Source organism: Carassius carassius, chromosome 15, assembly GCF_963082965.1.
Source record: "Carassius carassius chromosome 15, fCarCar2.1, whole genome shotgun sequence".
In the NCBI taxonomy this organism is placed as follows: Eukaryota; Metazoa; Chordata; class Actinopteri; order Cypriniformes; family Cyprinidae; genus Carassius; species Carassius carassius.
Window position 1 is genome coordinate 17,714,725 of NC_081769.1, and position 20,330 is coordinate 17,735,054.

Sequence of the window (20,330 nt, forward strand, 5' to 3'; positions counted from 1 at the left end):
TGTATAAGGATCATATCCCTCACTCACACTTGTTCTCTCCCAGCACAGTGAACATGTTGAGAGTTAGGCCCTTCCTGTCAGCCTTCACGGTATCATCTTCATCATCACCATCAGCATCCTCATCATCGTCGGCATCCCGATCATTGTCCTCCTCCAGCTCAGAACTGGATTCGCCCTCGTCGTCTTCCCTGTCACCACACTCATCCTCTTCTTCCTTACTACCTTGAAGAGCAATGATCTCGGCCAGGTCTGGGTGTGATTCCCATTCATCTGAAGAAATAGTTATTGTATTTAAAAGTACTGCTGTAGTTTCTTAATTTATTAATACATGGTAGATACAGATGAAACATTCAACAATGTAATAAAATATTTTTGGGGTCCATCTTACAAAAGTCTTTCCAAGTTTGCTATTAAAAATGACTTTCAAAATTGGGCAAACCAAAAACAAATGTTAGTGCTACAATATTCTGAAAACATAGAAATTACACATCAAATCTGGTCATGAGTGGTGGATGACATGAACGATAGTGGTTTGACCTCTGACCTTTACTGTATCCAGGTGGTCGCAGACATAGGCACAGCCGTCCATCGATGGCTAAACGCAGGAGACTGTTGGCTGCTCGATAGACATCGTTACGGGCTGCCTTAGCTGTTTTATACCCTCTCCTCTCGGCCCAGGCTAAAAAAAAAAATAAAGAAAAACAAATGTGACTATTGAAACTTACAATAAAAACACCTTCAGCTCTCCAAGTTTCTCCCTCCAGTTAAATGTTAAATATGAAATGAATGGTGCCATATGAAGCACAAGCACCTTCACACACGTCCCATGCCGTCCAGTCCTGTGTTTTGGGGTCTTTTGGGGTTTCTGGGCTGTTGTCAGGATGTGTCAGCTTTAACACAGGCAGGAAGTCGATCCGTTCACACAAGTATCCTACTGAACTGTAAGGCTCCTGGAGCTGGGACACTGGATATATACCAGCCAAGATCTATTTGAAAAGATAAATATCACACACACACACACACAAACAAACATAAAACACAGACTGGATGACTTAACTTTCATAAATGATACAGAATCATGCTGGTTTTACCTGTAGTTGCTTGTCCACTTGGGAAGGGAAGACAAGCCCAGGACAGTCACACAGTTTAACAGTGGGAGTGAGGTAGTATGTTTGGAAATATTTAGTGTGACCTGGGGTTCGAGACACACTCACGACCTTCCTGCCGACAAGACTGTTCAGCACTGAAGATTTGCCTACATTAGGAAAACCTGGAGAAAGTGCCAAAAACCTGAAGAGGTGGTCTCGGTCTGCTTCCAAACTAACTTGTTGAATGGATAAACCAATGAATGGATGAGGTTAAGAACACGTGTGGTTTTGTTTACAGTTTCTGGTTCACTTGCAAAAAGGGCAGTGTGAAAGCGAACCAAAAAAAAAAGAAAAAAAAATCATATTTTATTTGGTCCGGACCAAAGCAAGTGAACTAACAGACTTTTCTAGTGTGAATACACCCTTAAACTAAATAATGAATTTAAATGTACACATCAAGGAGAAGATACTTCAAATAAGATATATGTAACTGATATTGATGTTGAACAACAATACTGGTTCAGTTTTAGCATGAAATGGGCATCATGATAATCTTTTCTTCTCGGTTTTCACACGTATTTGAGTGAAATGGCTTCTTGAATGAACGTAGAGCGTGACTTGATTTTGTTCATTGTTGTTATTTGCTAAATTCAGCTTTTTCATTCGATTGACAGATTGCTATGAGGGAGGTTATTTTCTCAACCTCGTGCCAATGCATGTGATGAGAAAACAGATATTGTAGCAGCGGTTTTGGATTAAAGATTATGAAGGAACATACTTTTTTTTTAATAATGATGTGCACAATTAAATCTCAAACTTTAATCTCAGGCTTTTACCTATGCAGCCCAATGTTAGCACTCCATCTTTATAAAGTTCTTGCGTGGGGCTGTTCATTTCCATGGCAACGTCACTATGATGCTCCATCAACACAGATTCCGATCCATCATCAGCTTGATCACCCTCCGTTCCCACAGCAACAGCATCCCTCTGGATCTTCTTCTCCCAGCTACTCAAATCCACTATAAATAACAACCATCATCATTTATTACTCCCCTTTGATTTCCACTGCTGATATTTTGTTGTCTAGGAGGAAGTTGTCTAACCTCTTCCTGCTGTGATCTCCTGACACGCTCTCATGATGTGAAACGGTCCTCCAGCCTGATTCCATCCTGCTTTCTTCGTCATCCTCTTCTTCTGTAGAACTGCAGAGAGTACAGATGAAGGGGATTTATTCTTGTCTATTTTGTTCGGTCATATTGTAGATAAAGCACTGATACTGGTAAGACTCTCTCACGTGTGCTGTAGGCTTGTCCTGGGTGGGAGGTGAAGCAGACACAGTGCAGGCGTGGGAACTGTTTAGTCAGGTAGTGTTTCCATGCCAAAACCAGCGGGGCGGGACACAAGTCCACCTTATTGAGCACCAGGATGATGTACTTCTTTAACTCACCAGTGATGTAGTGATACAGAGCAGGAGGAAACTGCAGCACCTGCAGACAGAGTGATAATGTCTGCTTGTACTGAATGATGCTACACTAGCGTCCACAGCACCCTTCTTTTGTTCAAAATGTTTAACACAATACAAAAAGTGAGTTTTCTGAGATTAAATGTAATACAATCTCTGGCCCCACCTAGTGGAGATTTTATTACTTCAGTCTGCATAATCTGACACTCCAACATTTAGAGTAAAGCCTATGCAAGTTTGATGATCTTTTGAAAACTGCTAAAAGTTTCAACAGGCGTCACAGTCGCACACTCACTGTGTGTCTGATATCCACTATGAGTAGAATGACATCAGACATCTCCATTACTCTCCACAGCTGCCTCCACGTCTGGGAAAGAAAGAGTCAGTCAGTCAGACAGCAGTAGAAAAGTATAATTTTTATATATAGTTGTTATTCAGGCTGTCTGAATTTCAGTAATGAACCCTTAATCTGTTAGTCACATTCTTTAGGATTAGCCAACTTGTTTGTAGTCTTTTTGCCCCCTTTAGGTAAAATAATGACTTGAGAGGTTTTTGGCTCTGGCATTTTATGGTCTCCTTTTGATACATTAATCCAAAACTATCTGAAAATTGTAGAGCGTTAAAAACAATGAATTGACTGTGATCCAGTGCTCTGCTCAGCTAAGTGGTTGAAACATTTAGATGCACGCTTATGACTTCTTAGAAAACAAAAGCTTGTTTGCCTTAAAATTATCTGAACAATATTGCGGTGTATCTGTTGTCTGAAGGATTTTCAAAACAAATAAGGAATCATAAAGCCTTTTAATAAACCAAATAATGCATACTAATTAGTGCTATACATTTTAACGGTTGAAAAAGTGTTGCTCCTTTTGCACATTTAAAAAAAGTGTTTCTCCTTTTGCACCAAGCAAACAACAGTTTTATGTGTCACATAGCTTGAGAAAAGCAATGGCTCATAAACCAGTGAATCTGAACACTTAACAGTGTTTGCTTCCAGCACTGTCTGGCCAAACAGATGCTTAAGCTCAATAAAAAAAGCTATTGAATCAGCAGCAATCAAATTCTGTTTGCTGGTAAAAACTTTTTATTTTTATTTTGTACTTCAGTAGTGTGGTGTTTTCAGACAGAACATGCCTCACCTCGAGATTGTGTTCAAAGTGGCTGAGGGTACCGGGTGGGTTTTTGGAGTGAAGAGCCTCCAGATACTCCAGAAATGACTTCTCCTCTTTCCGCAGCAAGTCCTCTCGCTGCATGTTGTAATGCCATGAGGGCCGCCTTGGGAAATCCAGGCCTGTTATTATGTTAAAATGGAAATGAAGTAAGATTTAACAACATGGACCAAAACCAGTATCACGGTAAAATTCAAAATATAGTTTTTTTTGCTGGTAATTTGATGACAAAATGGGTAACAGGTTTGAGGTCAGTATGATTATTATTATTTTTAAAAGAATACTTTTATTCAGCAAAGATGCATTAAATAGATGGGCAGCTGTGGCCTAATGGTTAGAGAGAGAGATGGCTGCCCACTGCTCCGGGTGTGTGTTCATGGTGTGCCTGTGTGTGTGTGTGTGTGTGTGTGTGCGCGCACTTGGATGGGTAAAATTCAGATTTCAAATTCCAAGTATGGGAATCATACTGTATTTTTAATCAAATGCAAATTTGGTGAGAATATAAGACTTAAAAAAACATAAAAAAAAAAATTTGAACAGCAGTCTGTGTGTATTTTAGTGTTCGACGGTTTAGGCAAAAATGCACAGAATTTTAATATTGCAAATATCTCTCAAAAATATCTCATTTAAAGTAAATGGATGTAAACAGACACAGCATTTTTGACAAGTCATTGACTAATCTATCTGACAGAAAAGTCACACTCTGCACTCTTTTTTTTTTGTCACAGATGCTGCAGCAATTCCCTCAAATGCAAAGTTTATTTTCATAACACTCTGTTAGGGATGCAACGTTACCATTTTTTCAGAACAGATCCAAAATTTTCTGAGTATCGGCTGATTCTGATACCAGCGTAGTTCTTTTTATCCATTTAATCAAAAGTTGACCTGATCGTCACTCTTTTGTGTGTTAAACACGATCTACTAAATACAGACAACATCATTTTAATGAAAAATAACATAACAAATATGATAATCTATGACAAAAATACTATTATGAACTAGGTTCATGGATAATTTACCTGCAAAAGTTAGTCCAGAAATATCATGAGTTCACAATTTTATAAAGTCTAAACATTTAGTGAAATAACTATTTAGTGGGGAACAAATAAAAGAGAATAAGTGTAGGACTAAATCTGGTAAAATGTAACACATTGCTCTTTGTATTGTTGTAAAATACAATAATAATAAAAAAAAACTTTATAAAATGTATAAATACATATAAACTATAAAATTAAAAGACATTTCTTTTAAATGCATAGCACAGTAATAAAAGGTAGCAACATATGATAGATAGAGGAGTCCTATCTAATATATGTTGCTGCCTCTTTTATTGTGCTATACATTAGATTATTTATCTAATGCTATGAATAGAGAAGTTCAAATCACAAAGGAAAGAGATATTGATGTGTAGTGTATTATATCGGTGCGATAGTTTATTGAGCCTTTTCTTTTAACAATTTTCAATTTCAATTACTGTGCACTCTTGAAGAGAGTGTCACTGTTTTGACCGTTGTAACCGAATGTGACGCACAGTTTGAATGTTGAATGGAGGATGACAGACAGCCGCAGGGGAGAAAAGAGTTTACATGAACTTTAATTTAATGATTTAAAAGTTATCTGTACCTCACATTAAACTATGGAACGGCTTCAGAATACTTGGACTGTGACTTTATGGTGCTTTATAATGTTTTGTGCTTTTGTGAGGCTTAACAATAACAATAGTATACGCACAATATGGGATTTGGATCAGTCTCGTCTGACCGATACCCGATCCGGCAGAAAATGCCAGTATCGGATCAATGCATCCCGACACTCTGTCACCACTTTAAGTTACACAGTAGCATAAATACCTTTCTCTTCTGGGTAGATCTGGGACATATCAATCTCTAGTTCCTTTTCTGCCACTGGCTTCAGGATTTTCTCCCTCGCTATTTTCTTCCTCTTCTCCACTTCCTCCTTACTCTCCTTCTCAAAGTGCAGACGGAATCTGCAAACAAGCCATTATAAGATTAACAAACAGGACGATACATGACCCTGTCAAAACATCTCATGTTGAATTAATAAGACAAGCCTGGACTGACTGTTTCACCTGTCCTGACTCACCTGTTAGGGTCATATCTGCTCTCTCTGGTGCCAGGCTGATGGTTGATCCTCCTGATGTCTGTCGTCTCACTGTCTGATGTATCTGACTTTCTGTCTCTGCCAGGTCCTCGCTCCACACTGGCATTTCGGCTACTGTGACTTGAACCGTTTTCTCCTGCACACACACACACACACACACACACATACATTCAGAAGCTTTAAAGAGTGGTTTCTGTCATAAACATCTTCCTTTTTTCTTCCTTTTTTAATTATACACCATTGACTGTGAAAAACATGCTGTACCTCCAATCCAGAGTTTCTGCAGGTTTTATGAAGGTAAATTTAAGACTTTAAGACCAAGTAAAGATTTAAAGAATAATGTAAAGATTAAATCGAAAACAATGCAAAGAATAGATCGAAATGTAAATGTAAATGAAAACGTCTCAGCAATGGTTCAAAGTTTGAAAATACAACTTCCAATAGATCTCCATTACTTATTAATTCATTTGACAAATAAAAATAGCTACAACCACTTCTGTACCTTCTGATCACATTGCAATTCTTCTTCTGTATTTTTGTCTTGTTTTCCAGTGCAAATCTGATCTAAGAATCTAAAAATTCTTAAATGAAGATACAATGGATATGAAAAAAAAAATCATGCTCCACTTTAAGATGTTTGTTCTTGTTTTGAGCATAAATGGAATCAATTTAGTTAAATTTATCAAAAAACAAAACTTCAAGTTGAATTAGCAACAATTTTTAAGCATTAGAATTTAAGTAAATGTATGTGCTTCCAATGATTTTCATTAAAAAAATACTCTATATACTAGATTGTTACATTATATTCCTCAGCAACGAGGTGGTAAAATTGCTGTTTTGAAGTAACTGTTTGTAAAGAGAGACAACAGAGCATGCAGGTACACACATCTGTCATCTCTCGGTTTCATGTTTGAACCTTTTCCAAAAGTGACTGTATGATTATGACATCCATCTTTTCACACTGAGGACAACTGAGGGACTCATATGCAGCTATTACAGAAGTTTAAATGCTCACCGATGCACCAGAAGGAAAAACCATGCATTAAGAACTGGGGGTGAAAACTTTTGAACAGAATGAAGATGTGTACATTTTTCTCATTTTGCTTAAAAATCATATTTTCTCAATTAGTACTGCCCTTCAAAGACTACAGAAGATAGTTACATGTTTATCAGAAGTCAAAATAAGTAAAGTTTTCAACCCCCAACTCTTAATGCATGGTTTTTCCTTCTGGAGCATCAGTGAGTGTTTGAACCTTCTGTAATAGTTTAATAGTAGTAAAGTAAAGCATGTAAATATTAAAGTATGAGTCCCTCAGTTGTCCTCAGTGTGAAAAGATGGATCTCAATTATACAGTCACTTTTGGAAAAAATTCAAATATGCAGATGCTGGAAAACCAAAGAATGTGCAGGAGCTGGGGGATTACGATTCAAGGGTATGTAAACATTTGAACTGGGTCGTTTTTTAAATTCGGTTATTTTTTTTATTTTGGAGACTATATATAAACATCTGTATGTTTAATAGCTTATTCAGGACAGTACAAAAAAAAATTATCAAGCGATTTTCATGAACTCTTTTCTTTTGTTAAAATTATTAACATACTTTGCATATTCTGCAGGGGTAATGTAAACTTATGAGCACAACTGAATATATACATGTATATAATATATAGGGTTCAATAGGGTTGTCAAACGATTTATTGCATCCAAAATAAAAGTTTTTGTTCACATAATGTGTGTACTTTATATATTTATTATTTATATACAGTATAAATATACACACGTAGTGTATATTTTGAAAATTTTACACACATATATACATACACACATATCTATATACACATCTATATATATATACGTATCTATATATATATACACATACATATATATATATATATATATAAAATAAACAACATAAATAAATTTATTCTTAAATATACGCATGCATGCATGTGTGTGGAATATTTAATGCCATGACTTTGTGATATTAAGACTTCTACTCTTATTTAAGACCTTTCAAGGCCTTAATTTGTGAAAGCACCTTCAGAAACCAGTCATATGCCTCCATAATTAACACTTTGTTGTCATTATAGTTCCTATAAGAACAGTGCAGTGTGATTTACACTGATGGCATGATTATGAAATTATTAACTAGTTCATATGCACCTGTTTTAGCTGGTTTTGCTGTGTATAGGATCCTGAACACTTACAGCAGTTAGCAGTTAGCTTTAGTGTGTTGTGTTACGTAACTTCACGCTGAGTCTGCGCACTTATATACCGCATAACACAAGCGCCAACTACAGCAAAACACGAGCTGCTCTAAATGCGTGTCATGATCACCTCCTTTCACAGTTGACAAATCAAAATCGAAATGTATCCTAACGTTATATAGAAACATAACTGCTCGGGAGTATAATGTTCGATCTGTCAGGAGCGGAGTTTACTGCACACAAACACCGTATCAAGCTCACTTATGATACATTTATACTGTTGCTGAGCGAGAAATTCAGCGTTCCTTCTTGTTTGCAACACACAAATAAAAATGGCCAAATGCTTTGGTCAGGTCAAGTTTGGTTACAACTTAGCACAACAAACTTACCACACAAAGTAGTTGCAGAAGCATAGTAGCTCAACGAATGATCTAATATGGGGGAACCCGTTTACATTACCAGACACTAGAATATAAATCATGAGACAGTGCGTCACGTGGCTAATGTAGCACGTCTGCGAGCGCGTTCAGATCGCGGCGCGCTAACTCGGCTAAGCTAACGTTAGTTAAGTTACCCACCTCTCTTTTTCTCGCGTTTCACCTGGAGCTGCTTCTTTTTCTGTTTGATACTAAAAGGCTTTCTGCGTGGCATGTTCGCATTAATCTAAAGAAGAAAACAGAGAGAATGCGCGAGGACGTATCCTCCTTGTACGCTTAATATTTACATTCGTGAAGTTTCTCCGTTACTCGCGTGGACTTTTCTGTGACGCCGCCCACTGACGGGGTGGACGCCACCATTATAGTCTTCAGGGATTCAACACCAGGTGTCAGAAATACATTCGATCTAATATGTTCAGTTGCTCTCTGTTCTTTTATTACCTCCGTTCACTTCATGCGATTACCGTTTTACTAAAGTCAAACGATGAAGCAGTAAGTAATTTTGACCCCCATATTTTTGACTAGTGGTGCAGTCTGTCACGTAATTGAAACTGACTGTTATACAGTGGGACGTTAGAAACACCATTATTTGTCTTAAATGTAAATATAATTAACTACAAATTAATCTGAAAGTGTATACAAAGTTAAGCACAAATAATTCAATCCATTGTTTCTTTGACGTCTGACAAACAACTGTTATTCAATAAATCATGAGGGAATTTACAAATGTTATTACAAAAGTTCAAAATCTACAAACAATAAAGTAACTCTATTCTTTAAAGGGTCCTTGTTGCTTTTGAAGGAACAAAAAAAAAACATGTAGAATAATATTCCACATTCTTACTTAATGATTTAGTTATTATAAAATGACAATACTACTCGTTAATACCATAAATATTTTTTTATTGAAAAACCAAGCTTGACCAAGTCAACAGATTATAAAACAGATAATCACAAGGAGGCACTTTAGAAGCAATAATTTGTTTTTAATCTTATTTTAAAGGGTTAATGTACACTAATCTGATTTTGTTCATTCCTGGAGGTTGTTGCATGTTAACATTTATTTTGATAACAGTAGTTAGAATAGAATGTTATATATTCTATAAATGTATTAATTGAGTATTACATGACATCTGCAAATGGAAATACTAAACAAGAAAAACACCATCTAGGACATTTGCCAACAACATTAGTTGACACACAACATCTTTTACTGTTGTCCTTTTTTCATTCACACACACACAGTACATCTTTTAACCTTATATACGTGTTTTTTAACATATGTAACTGCAAACAAATTTCCCTTTTTAAAAGCAAAAACAGACCAACAATTCCCATACATACTGTGCAAGACCAAATACTTCCGTTCTCATTGACAGTAACATTATTAATGTTGACAGTGCAGTGATCGTACCAACAACTACAGATGCAGACATTCATACAAACAAGATACACCAGAATTTTCTGCAAAAGACTCAAGATATGAGCTGGGTACCCACTGAAACAGCAACAGTCTTCAAGGAAGCTTATTAGAGGAAGATCCAGATTACAAAAAAATTACAAAAGTCTGTTTTCTTCAATTTTGTCCATTTAAATCCACTTGCTCCTTTATACAAATAAAAAGGTATCGAGTAAGAAAAGTCATTCAATATCCACGGCTCTGTGTGGATCTCAGTGATTACAAAAGTTTTTTCTAACCTCCAAAGTTTCATGGGATTCCTCGTGCGTTTAGGTGCTCCACCTGTATGGCAGAAGCCTCCACGGTGATGCAGAGGTCTTTGTGAGGGGAGATGTCAGACACACTGACAGTTTTATACTGCACATCTGCAGAAGGTACTGGTTTGTATTGGTTCAAGTCGAATATGCATGGCACACCGACTGGCTGGATGAAGGCATTGCTCCTCTCAGCTTGGCTCTGCCTGTTTCCATCCGAGCTACTTTCTCCTGCGCGACCGGGGCTGTGATTCTGCTGGTTTGATCCGGGTAAAGACGGAAGCATATCTGGGGCATGTTTTCGCATGTGCTTCATCAGATATGTTTCCTACAGACAGACAAAGATACATATTAGGATCATTTTTAAAAAGAATCGGAAATGCTGCTCATTTATGGTGAGAGATTGGGCGTTGATGTTTGTACCGAGGTATATGTGTGGTTGCATAAACCACAGGAGTAGAGTTTGTCGTGCTTGACTGTGTGAGAGGACAGATGAACCTCCAGGCTGGCTGCGTCTACATAACCACGGTTACAGTGGTGACACTTATATGGTTTGTCCTTGTTGTGCTGACGCCGATGAGACTGTAAAAGATTGACAGAAATATTAAAGTTTACCCAAAAAATCATGATTTACTAACACCATGTTGCTCCAAACCTGCCAAAATCAGAGCTGCTCATTTGCAAACACTGAAAGTGGAAGGGAGGGTCATAAAACCATCCTGAAACAACCTTATTTGTTTTAAGTGTTTTGAAGGACTACATTAGTTTAGTGTAAGGAACAGGTAAAAATGTGTCACTATTTACTGACAATGTTGCTTGACTGCTGGAGGAGGGTTCTGCCAAATTCAAGAACTGTAAAAGAAGAACTGAAGAAGAATTGTCTTCCTTTCAATTAATGAATGTGAATATAAATTGAATTGGCCACACATCCCGCAGGAAGTAATACTGGAATCTATATCAGAATGACTTAAAGATCTAATCCTTTCATCTATATATACTACTGTTTAAAAATGTGTCAAGCAACATTCAAAGTTTGAAAACGCTCTAAAGAACTTGGCTATTCAAGGTGAAATATATATATATTTTTTAAATTTCAATTCATTCGAATTGTACTTTTTTATAGAAACTGAAATTTCAATTCTGCACCCTAAAGATAAAACTCAATTCTACGTCAAAAACTGAATTGCACATCCTTTACTCAGTCACCCTTAACCTTCAATTAATGGAAAAACAGTATACAGTTTTTGAAACACATTATTCCTTAAAGGAAAACTTAGGAAAACAATTAAAAAATTGCCTTTATATATTTAAATACAGAAAGAGAGTATGTCACCTGCAGGTTAGAAAGCTGAGTGAAAGACTTCTCACAACCAGGATGTGAACATTTGTATGGCCTGTGTCCTGTGTGGATCCTGAACAGGCACAAAATGTCAAGAGATAAGAAAAAATAAAAAAAAACAACTGAAAAGAAAACACATCCTGTGTGGTACCTGTGGTGTTGATGCAAGTGACTGAGCTGCCTAAAGGTCTTCTGGCAGTAGTTACAGGTGTAAGGTTTGACTCCTGTGTGTATTCGTACATGCTGAGCAAGGTAGCTTGTGTTGGCAAATGATTTCGTGCAGTGAGCACACTTGTGAGGTTTGGATTCTGTGTGGCTTCTGCAAAGAAGGAAAGACCAACATGTTTACCCAGAGGCTCATTCAATAATTTACACACACTACACAAATATTTGACATAACAATGTTCTTTATATCTACACTCACTCTGCTGACCTTTCTCAGGTGGTCTCTATCAGTACTGCTAAAATTGTCAAAAGTGTATTTCAAAGACAATTGGAAGTGGTGTGGTAGGTGCTTGAATGAGGTCAGAGAAAGGGCAGATCCATTTCTCAAAAAAAAAACATTAGCACTAAATCCTCACAGGAACTCTGTGAGCAGCAGAGCCCAATCCCATGTCCAAGTGTGATCAGGAGTGGACAAAACCTTTGTGTGACCTCTATTTCAGAGCGGGGCAGAACCTCATAAAACTTCTACACTGCCATGGGACGATAATGTAGAGTCAAAGAGAATTGGGCTTTCACTGACAGCTGCAATTTCAGTTCAATCCTTTAGTCAGTGTGTGTGTGTGTGTGTGTGTGTGTAAAGCTCCACAGTGTGGTGTAAAAGTTTAAGTAGTCTGAAGTAATAAAAAGTGTGCCAGAGGAGAAATAAATTAAACAAATAGAGAAAGAAATGAAAGGGAAATATAGAAAAGAAAAAAAACATAAAATGTTATTTATGTCCTTCTTTGAAACCTGAAAAGTTTTAGTTTCTTCTAACAATTTTTTCGCCAGTACATCAGCGAGACAGATTTAATGTGTAATCTACCCACTACACATGGTGACATCAACTGCGCCATTATAAAGACTGTGGTATATAATTACACAGTCCATTACACATAAACTTACATATAAGCAAACTATCATCAGAGTATGTTGCTATAGCAACAAGCAAGAGCGGATGAGGCCCTGATGCCAACCTTTCCAACGGAACTGCAGAATGTCTCAGAGGGCAGAAACCCAGAGCACTTGTCTGTGTTCAAAAACTGCTAGATGGAGCACAACTGAAAGCACAATGCGGAGGTCACAAGAAGCACTTTAACCACGCAGGCTTTTTGTCGGTTATTCATGAAGTGGGCTGAAAACACTGTCAGCTACTGCTTTGGAAATGGGGAAATATATATATATATATATATATATATATAATCTCTCTGACACTAGCATTAGGCTTTTAAGAAAATAATGCTGTTAGAATAAATTTAGATTTGTCAAGCACTTTTTACATGATTATATTATTATCATTTTTAATGTTTTACATATGTAGTAAATATTTTAAGTTAACATCTTAACTTTGACAGCCCTAAAAATACATTATGTATCTCTCTCGAATTCTTCTGCACACTCACAAGCGGCCCGCAATAATAATATTAATTATAATTCCTTACATTGAAATAGCGCTTATCTAAGCACTCAAAGCACTTTACATTGTCAGGGGGTATCTCCTTATCCACCACCAGTATGTAGCATCCACCTGGATGATGCGACGGCAGCCATATTGCACCAGAACGCCCACCACACACCAGCTTACTGGTGGAGAGGAGACAGAGTGATGACTGATGAAGCCAATCAGCAGATATGGGGATTGTAAGGAACAGAGGCCAATGAGTGAAACAGGCCAGGATGCCGAGGTCACACCGCTACTCTTTTCCTGGGATTTTTACTGACCACAGAGAGACAGGACCTCAGTTTAACGTCTCATCCGAAGGACAGTACTGCAATACTGGTCCTAGTACCAATAATTTTAATGTTTATTCATTTAATGTTCAAAAGAACAGAATACAATAACCTCCAGGTGGCTGCAAATAGGTGTGAGAAAAATGTATCTAATATGGTTTCTCTCGTCGGTCCCGACAGCCTTTTAGGCAGCGCACCGACATACAACATCGTTGCGCTATGGGTGTCCCGAGTTCGAATCCCGACGAGAGGACCTTTCCTGATCCCAGCACCCTTTTCACTCTCTCACTTCGTTTTCTGTCAGTTCTGATCTGTCCTATCATAATAAATGGGAAAAATGCCTAAAATAAATTGTTAAAACGGTTTCTCTTTATGCTAAGTTCATAACCACTCCACTCACAACTGCTGTTTCAGTCTCTCTTTTTTTCTCTAGAAAGATCAGCATTTAATTAGCCATAGAATGAATTTATGAGCACATCAAACTGGCGACTTTACAGATGCACACTCCAACTTCGCCTCAGAGAAAAGCAGAAAAGCTACAGGTGATGAGGAGCTTCAGCAAAACAACAGTGAACTACAGTCAGAAGAAATGTTGTCAGGCCTTATGTAAGTAAAAAGAAAATTTCCTGTTCTGTCAGACATAATATTTTGCTCATACCCTGTATGATTTCATATTAAAGTGTAAATGAAACTACAAGCATGCACGTCAGATCTGCATCGCATTCAGCAGCGGCAGCTCTTAAAGTAATAGCAGCCAAATAATCTAATAACCAAGATACAGTGGTCTCTGTTAATCAAAGAACAAAAAAAGAGGAAATAAATAACTTCTGTAGCATTAAGGATTTATATATATTAAGAATTCAGTGTTTGATAATTATACCTACTTGCTGAAGGGCACATGTAAATATGACATTTTTTATATTGGGTTTCTGTGAAGATTGTTTTAAGTTAATTTTAATTTTTAAAAGTTATTATTTTTTAAAGTCTAATGAATGTTAAGATTGATAGTTCTCAAATAAACTGTAATGCTGAATGGTTATAGTCACTGGTTAAATATTAGGAAAAAAGAACAATTTAATAAGAGACATCAGTAGTATTGGTATCAGTGATGTTCACCTGGATTTCGGATTCCATTAAACAAATATTACATATATACTGTCTTTATGTTTTTTTTAACTTGAAAATTGAATGTGAAATTACTGGAATATAAAAGTATATTCAAAAACTTTATTGTTAGGTAGGAATAATCACAATTAATTTCAGAATTTTTTTTTTTTTGTGATTTATTAGTAAATTTTTTAATTGACTGACAGCACATAATTATTGATTTAAATGTGTTAGTTTGTTTGTCCGATGGTATTGAACTCTAAAATTAGCTATTTATTGGCTTTGTCATTTTTGAAGATAAATATCATCCTGTCAAGATCGGCCAGAATTTTAATACTGCTACATCCATACACTGCACAATACTTGACAAAAGTTAAGCAAATCTTAAAATAAATACCCATTATTTACATTATACATTATATTTTTGTGATGCAGCGTAAGTATGTGATGCATTTATAAGTAATGATTTGAGTGCTGCATTTTTTTTAAGTACAGAGCTGTAATATCAGCCATTTATTGGTTATAAATAAAAATAAACATCAGGATTGACCAGAATTGTAATATTGCTGCATCAATACACTACACAATACTGGACAAAAGTGAATTGAAGCATAGTATGATATCAGTGTGTATCATGTCACGAGGAAGGACCACCACACACACTCTCCATCACCCGCCTGCTTTGCCACAGACACCCACACACAAACACACACACTCTTAAGGTGCGGTGCTGAATACCGTGTGTGCTGCTGTAAGTGACTGAGCTGTCTGAAAGCCTTCTGGCAGTAGGAGCAGGTGTAGGGCTTGGCACCGCTGTGGATGCGGATGTGCTGGGCCAGGTAGCTGGTGTTAGCGAAGGATTTGGAGCAGTGCGGACACTGGTGAGCTTTCACCTCCGTGTGCGACTTGGAGTGCAGCTGCATGTCTGATTTATTGCAGAACGTCAAACCACACATCCGGCACCTACAGAAAGAAAAACACACACACCAAGGGGAGGACAGAGGGATAAGAGAAAAGGAAAATATGGCAGAAGACAAAGTGCAAATGGAAACGGGACGAAGAGAAAAGGAAAGTTACAAGCTTGGTCCATCAATAGTGAAAGGAGAAACATGAGACACGACAAACAGGCGAGAAAGAGACAACACAAGCAGGAGGGTGAGAGACTAAGAGGTCAATAGAGAACGATCCAGAAGGAAATCGTAGACTCTAGGCTCCAGAAAAGAAAAACGAGAGGGTGAAGCCAGAAACGCAAGTGCAGATGGGCAATGAATGAGCGACAGGAGTGACAAGCGGGTGACAGGAGTGTGTCTGTGTGTAGTTGTGTAGATGAGGCTGCACATGCTGCTGAAAAAGATAACACGCTTTCTACTCAAGCAAAGCAGACAAACACGCAGATATGCACACTGCGAAGCCTTTAAGCCAGCGTGTGTGTGTGTTGGCCGGGAGGGCCATGCATTGCTGCAGTATGAAAATGAAGTGACATAGGAATCTCTGCCTCTGTCTCCGCATCTTCTAATAGATCGTAAGAAACACACACTGAGTGCATGCTGAGCCAATGTCCTCCTGGAAAGTCCTACCTGTATGTTTTTCCACCCTCTTTCCCAGCATGCCCTTCTTCTGGAGACAGACTGTAAGGGTTGGCAGGATGATGCTGCAGAGAAAATTAATTTATTATGAAAAAATGATTGATTATTAATTATTATATAGGACGATCATTGTTTATAATAAAAAGAAAATAATAATTGAGAGTGCAAGTGTTAGAGGGTCAAGTTTTTTTTAAATAAATAAAAAGAAGAGTAGATAAAATAGAAATAGAATAGAGTGCTTGTGTTAGTGCAGTGATCCTCAAATCTGGCTCGCGAGATCCACTTTCCTGCAGAGTTTAGCTCCAACCCTAATCAAACAAACCTAGCTTTGATTTTCTAATGATCCTGAAGACACTGATTAGCAAACTCAGGTTTGTGATAAGGGATAGAGCTAAACTCTGCAGGAAAGTGGATCTCTCGAGCCAGATTTGAGGAACACTGTGTTAGTGAGACAAGTGGAGAACATTTCTATTTATTAAAGAAATCTATCAGCTTCCACAAAAATGCAACTGTTTTCAACACTGATAATAATGAGAAGTGTTTCTTGAGCACAAAAACCGCATATTAGAATGATTTCTGTACAATCATTTGACAATTAAGATTGATAATTCAGCTTTGCTGATTTATTCACAGGGTAAACATTAAAGGATTCACTGGAATAAATTACATTTTAAAGTATATTAAAATGCATAAATTTTTAATTGTAATAGTATTTCACAGTTTTATAACTAAATGCAGCCATGAGAAGAATAAAAACTTAAAAAAAAATCTTATCTGGGCTAATCACTTACACAATGTCAATAAGGATTCCTCTATATGCATTGTTTTCATACCTGTCCTGAAAGACCCAAAATCAAGGGATCTGTCCCAGTAGGTAAGCCAACCAGTGGGAGTGATTCTTTCTTCTTTCTGCCTCGTTTCGACGGTAACGGGATGATAACCGGTGAGCAGGGCACAGAGTCATTTTTCTTGTCTGGTGAAGTCATGCAAGAGTAAAATGCTTTAATTATGTGAGCCAAGACTGATGAGACAATAAGTGTATCTGTTCCTGTTTCAGGCATATTGCACACACAAAATTAGAGTGCAATAATGCCAAGCAATGCAGACAGACATGTACCCATGAAGGTCGCTTGAAAAGCTGGGTACAAGATTCATATAATAATGATGATGATGATAAACTTATCAAGCACCTTTCCTACACATCAATGTCACTTCACAAGAAAAAAAAACTGACAGACATGGGATAGCAAAAATATAAAACATAATTACTGTAAATATCGGGACACAATATTGCAAAGAAAAAAAAAAGATGTCAGAGCAAACGATGAAAGTCATGGCGGCTCCTTCTTGTGAACACATCTGACATCATTTTGATTATATAATCAAAATGAAAAGAAGGAAATGCTAAAAAGTATTTACATAGCAATATTGTGGCAAAATCATAGAGTGTGCATGTTAATGTTTATGTGAAATAAGGTGCATTACCAGTCTGGACTGTTATCATGGTGGTGGATGGATGTCCAGGAATAAGGGACTGAGCAGATGACACTGGAGACACCAGAGTGACCAGACCCGCTAGAGAGGGTGAGACAGCGATGGAAGATTTATGAAATTGAAAGCAAGTGCAAATAAACTAACCCGAGAAAGCCCTGTAATCAGTAGTGATTAATAATAAACACAGGCATGGTACCTGCCGTCATGATGCCGGTAGGAGGTACTGGCAACACTGTGATACTGTGTGAGGACTGAGACAGTTGTGCATGCCCCTGTTTTAGTGTCCTTGCTGTCGTTGTATCCATGGGACCCCCAGCAACTGCCACCACTGCTGTGGTGGGATAGTGGGAGGGGCCATGCGAGTAGGTGGGGCCTTTGTCCTGATTAAGCTGCTCTTTTACCCTATTGAGAAATACAGCATTCTCAATCTAAAAGACAAAAACATTTGGTTATTTGTTAAAAACTGTATATATATATATAAAAAGGTTTGGGTTTAGTAAGTTTATTATGTTTTGTTTTTGGTAAAGAGAACTTATATGTTCACTAAGGCTACATTTATTTAATGAAAAATACAATTAAAAAAGTTAAATTTAGAAATATTTTTACAATTTAAAACAGCTTTTTTCTTTTTTCATATATTTAAAAATGTAATTTGTTCATATGATGTCAAAGCTGAATTTTCAGCAGTCATTACTCTGGTCTTCTGTGTCACATGATACTTCAGAAATCATTCTAATATGCAGATCTGGTGCAAACAGTTGTGCTGCTTCATTTTCTTATGAAATTAACAATTCTTATGTAAATGATCTTATACTGTTTTATTTTTGCTTTAATATTTCATTGATAAATAGAAATAAAAAAAAACAGTACTTACTTGAAACTGAACAGCATTTATACATTTTTTGTGACATCGTAAAATGTTTTATTACCAATTTTAATTAATATATTTTTTTTTATCTGATTTTTTTTTTTTTTTACTCTTACTGATCCTAAGTTTTTGAACAGTAGTGTATACAATGTAAAATACAATATAAAACATGAAAATACATTAAGTTTGAAATATATTACTGCTAACACAGGTCAGGCATACAATTCAAATGTAGACAGTTTAAATGTGTATATCAGTGAGCTTACCTGTCCCTGTACAGGGGACCAGAAATATGAAGAATTAAAATGGGAATCCTCCATCAGCCCTGACACAAGAAAGTAAACATTTTGATAAGCAAAAACTGTGCACACACTATAACCTTTGACCTTTTAAAGTGAGAGGTCAGGGATAGGGACAGAGTTATACATTATACATTTATCTGTAGTGGATATAAAGAGATTCACAAAGAAAATAATAACAACAGTAAACGCACATTTTAATAATCAACACTTTCAATACCACAATTATATATGTAATTGGACAATATGACAATATGACTGTAATTGGACAATATGGCAGGAAATTTGATCCAGGAAGAGCTGGGGTCTGTTTCATAAAAAAAGTTTACCAAATAAGCCAGGTTCATTTCAGTTAGTCTGACTTGTTGTCAGTTGATTTGGTTCAAAATAAGTCAGAATTAATGAAATAAGCCTGTCTGTGTGTTTAGATATACTGTTACAGATGGCGGGTTCACATTAACTCTTGTGTTTATCTAGCGTTAGGGGATGCGTTTATCATGTTGTTGCAGAAAAGAGAATGCGCTTTGCTTTATTCTTTATTAAAATTATTATTATTATTGTAAAATCATGTTATTTCATTACATTAGAAATTGTCAAATATTTATCTACCAATAACCCATCCCATCTAAATATCTGAATATTATTGACAGGCTGCGGCGAATCTACTGATCGATGACGAAGGCGGACCTGCAGCCCAAAGCATGACGTGACCCGCGCGCGTTCACGCTGCTGCCTGATAAAATAAAAAAAGGAAAGGCGAAAAACGATAGAAAAAAACAGAACAAGTAGGGAAAAAACGTCGACGCTGGGACCCAGGCGGTTTTACGCAGACTTCCGGCATTTGAGTCTCGGCGATCGGGCGACAGCAGCGCCAGCGGCTCACATCAACAGCCAAAAACAAGCTTCAAAGTGAAACATAAAGACTGATTACCAGATCTCAGAGACTTTTACTCCCCGCCGGGGATTTCCTCCGATCAGGGTAGTTTGCGAAGTCTTTCCGAACCCCCCCGATTGAAGAATTTCAATTAGTTTTTTTTTCCTTCCTTGTGTTTTTTTTTTTTCTTACTATTTTTTTTTATTTTCTCACGGAGTTAGCCGAACTGTCTACACAGCACTTCCTCCTGATCGGCACGAACGATGCCCGTGCGTCCTGACGTCATTTCCGCCCAGTAAGGTCAAACATGTCCAGGAAAATAGTTTTAGGATACCAACTATCCTGTTTAACTAAATTGCACTATTTTATCTTATGAAAACAAAGATTTAGATCTTGAATTTATTGATGGCAAAATGTCACATTGTTAAGAAAAAAATCTATATATAAACAAATATACACAAGGTCCAGATTAAAGATTAGTCCTGTTTTCAATTTTCTAGTCCTTCAGATTATATATATATATACTACGCAACAATGTATGTCCAATCAAGAACCTTCCCGATTAAAAATTAGTGGGAAATGTACAAATTTTCAATAGCCAGGGAAACATCGGGGGATTTAAAAATATATCTAA

The 20,330-nt window shown here is 36.9% G+C and overlaps 2 protein-coding genes across 4 annotated transcripts; both read right to left on the reverse strand.

The window, feature by feature from the left end:
* Window positions 1-8,831, reverse strand: gnl1 (guanine nucleotide binding protein-like 1). Its single transcript, XM_059567699.1, has 12 exons — window positions 8,626-8,831; window positions 5,823-5,976; window positions 5,570-5,706; window positions 3,690-3,841; window positions 2,846-2,917; window positions 2,383-2,575; window positions 2,192-2,290; window positions 1,925-2,107; window positions 1,092-1,270; window positions 812-986; window positions 545-679; window positions 1-270 (listed from the first exon to the last, which is right to left on the reverse strand). The coding sequence occupies exons 1-12, from the start codon at window positions 8,696-8,698 to the stop codon at window positions 20-22; spliced, it is 1,803 nt and encodes a 600-aa protein (XP_059423682.1). The 5' UTR covers window positions 8,699-8,831; the 3' UTR covers window positions 1-19.
* A 905-nt stretch (window positions 8,832-9,736) lies between these two features.
* Window positions 9,737-20,104, reverse strand: znf384b (zinc finger protein 384 b). Of its 3 annotated transcripts, none has more exons than XM_059567701.1 (11): window positions 19,754-20,104; window positions 18,790-18,848; window positions 17,852-18,057; window positions 17,647-17,736; window positions 16,995-17,134; window positions 16,153-16,226; window positions 15,314-15,538; window positions 11,688-11,855; window positions 11,531-11,609; window positions 10,621-10,779; window positions 9,737-10,525 (listed from the first exon to the last, which is right to left on the reverse strand). In XM_059567701.1, the coding sequence occupies exons 3-11, from the start codon at window positions 17,958-17,960 to the stop codon at window positions 10,193-10,195; spliced, it is 1,377 nt and encodes a 458-aa protein (XP_059423684.1). In that variant the 5' UTR covers window positions 17,961-18,057; window positions 18,790-18,848; window positions 19,754-20,104; the 3' UTR covers window positions 9,737-10,192. The 3 variants fall into 3 exon arrangements, with proteins under 3 accessions (XP_059423684.1, XP_059423683.1, XP_059423685.1); XM_059567700.1 differs by having other exon boundaries at window positions 17,852-18,083; window positions 19,754-20,064; XM_059567702.1 differs by lacking the exon at window positions 15,314-15,538 and having other exon boundaries at window positions 17,852-18,083; window positions 19,754-20,045.
* Window positions 20,105-20,330: the final 226 nt, after the last annotated feature.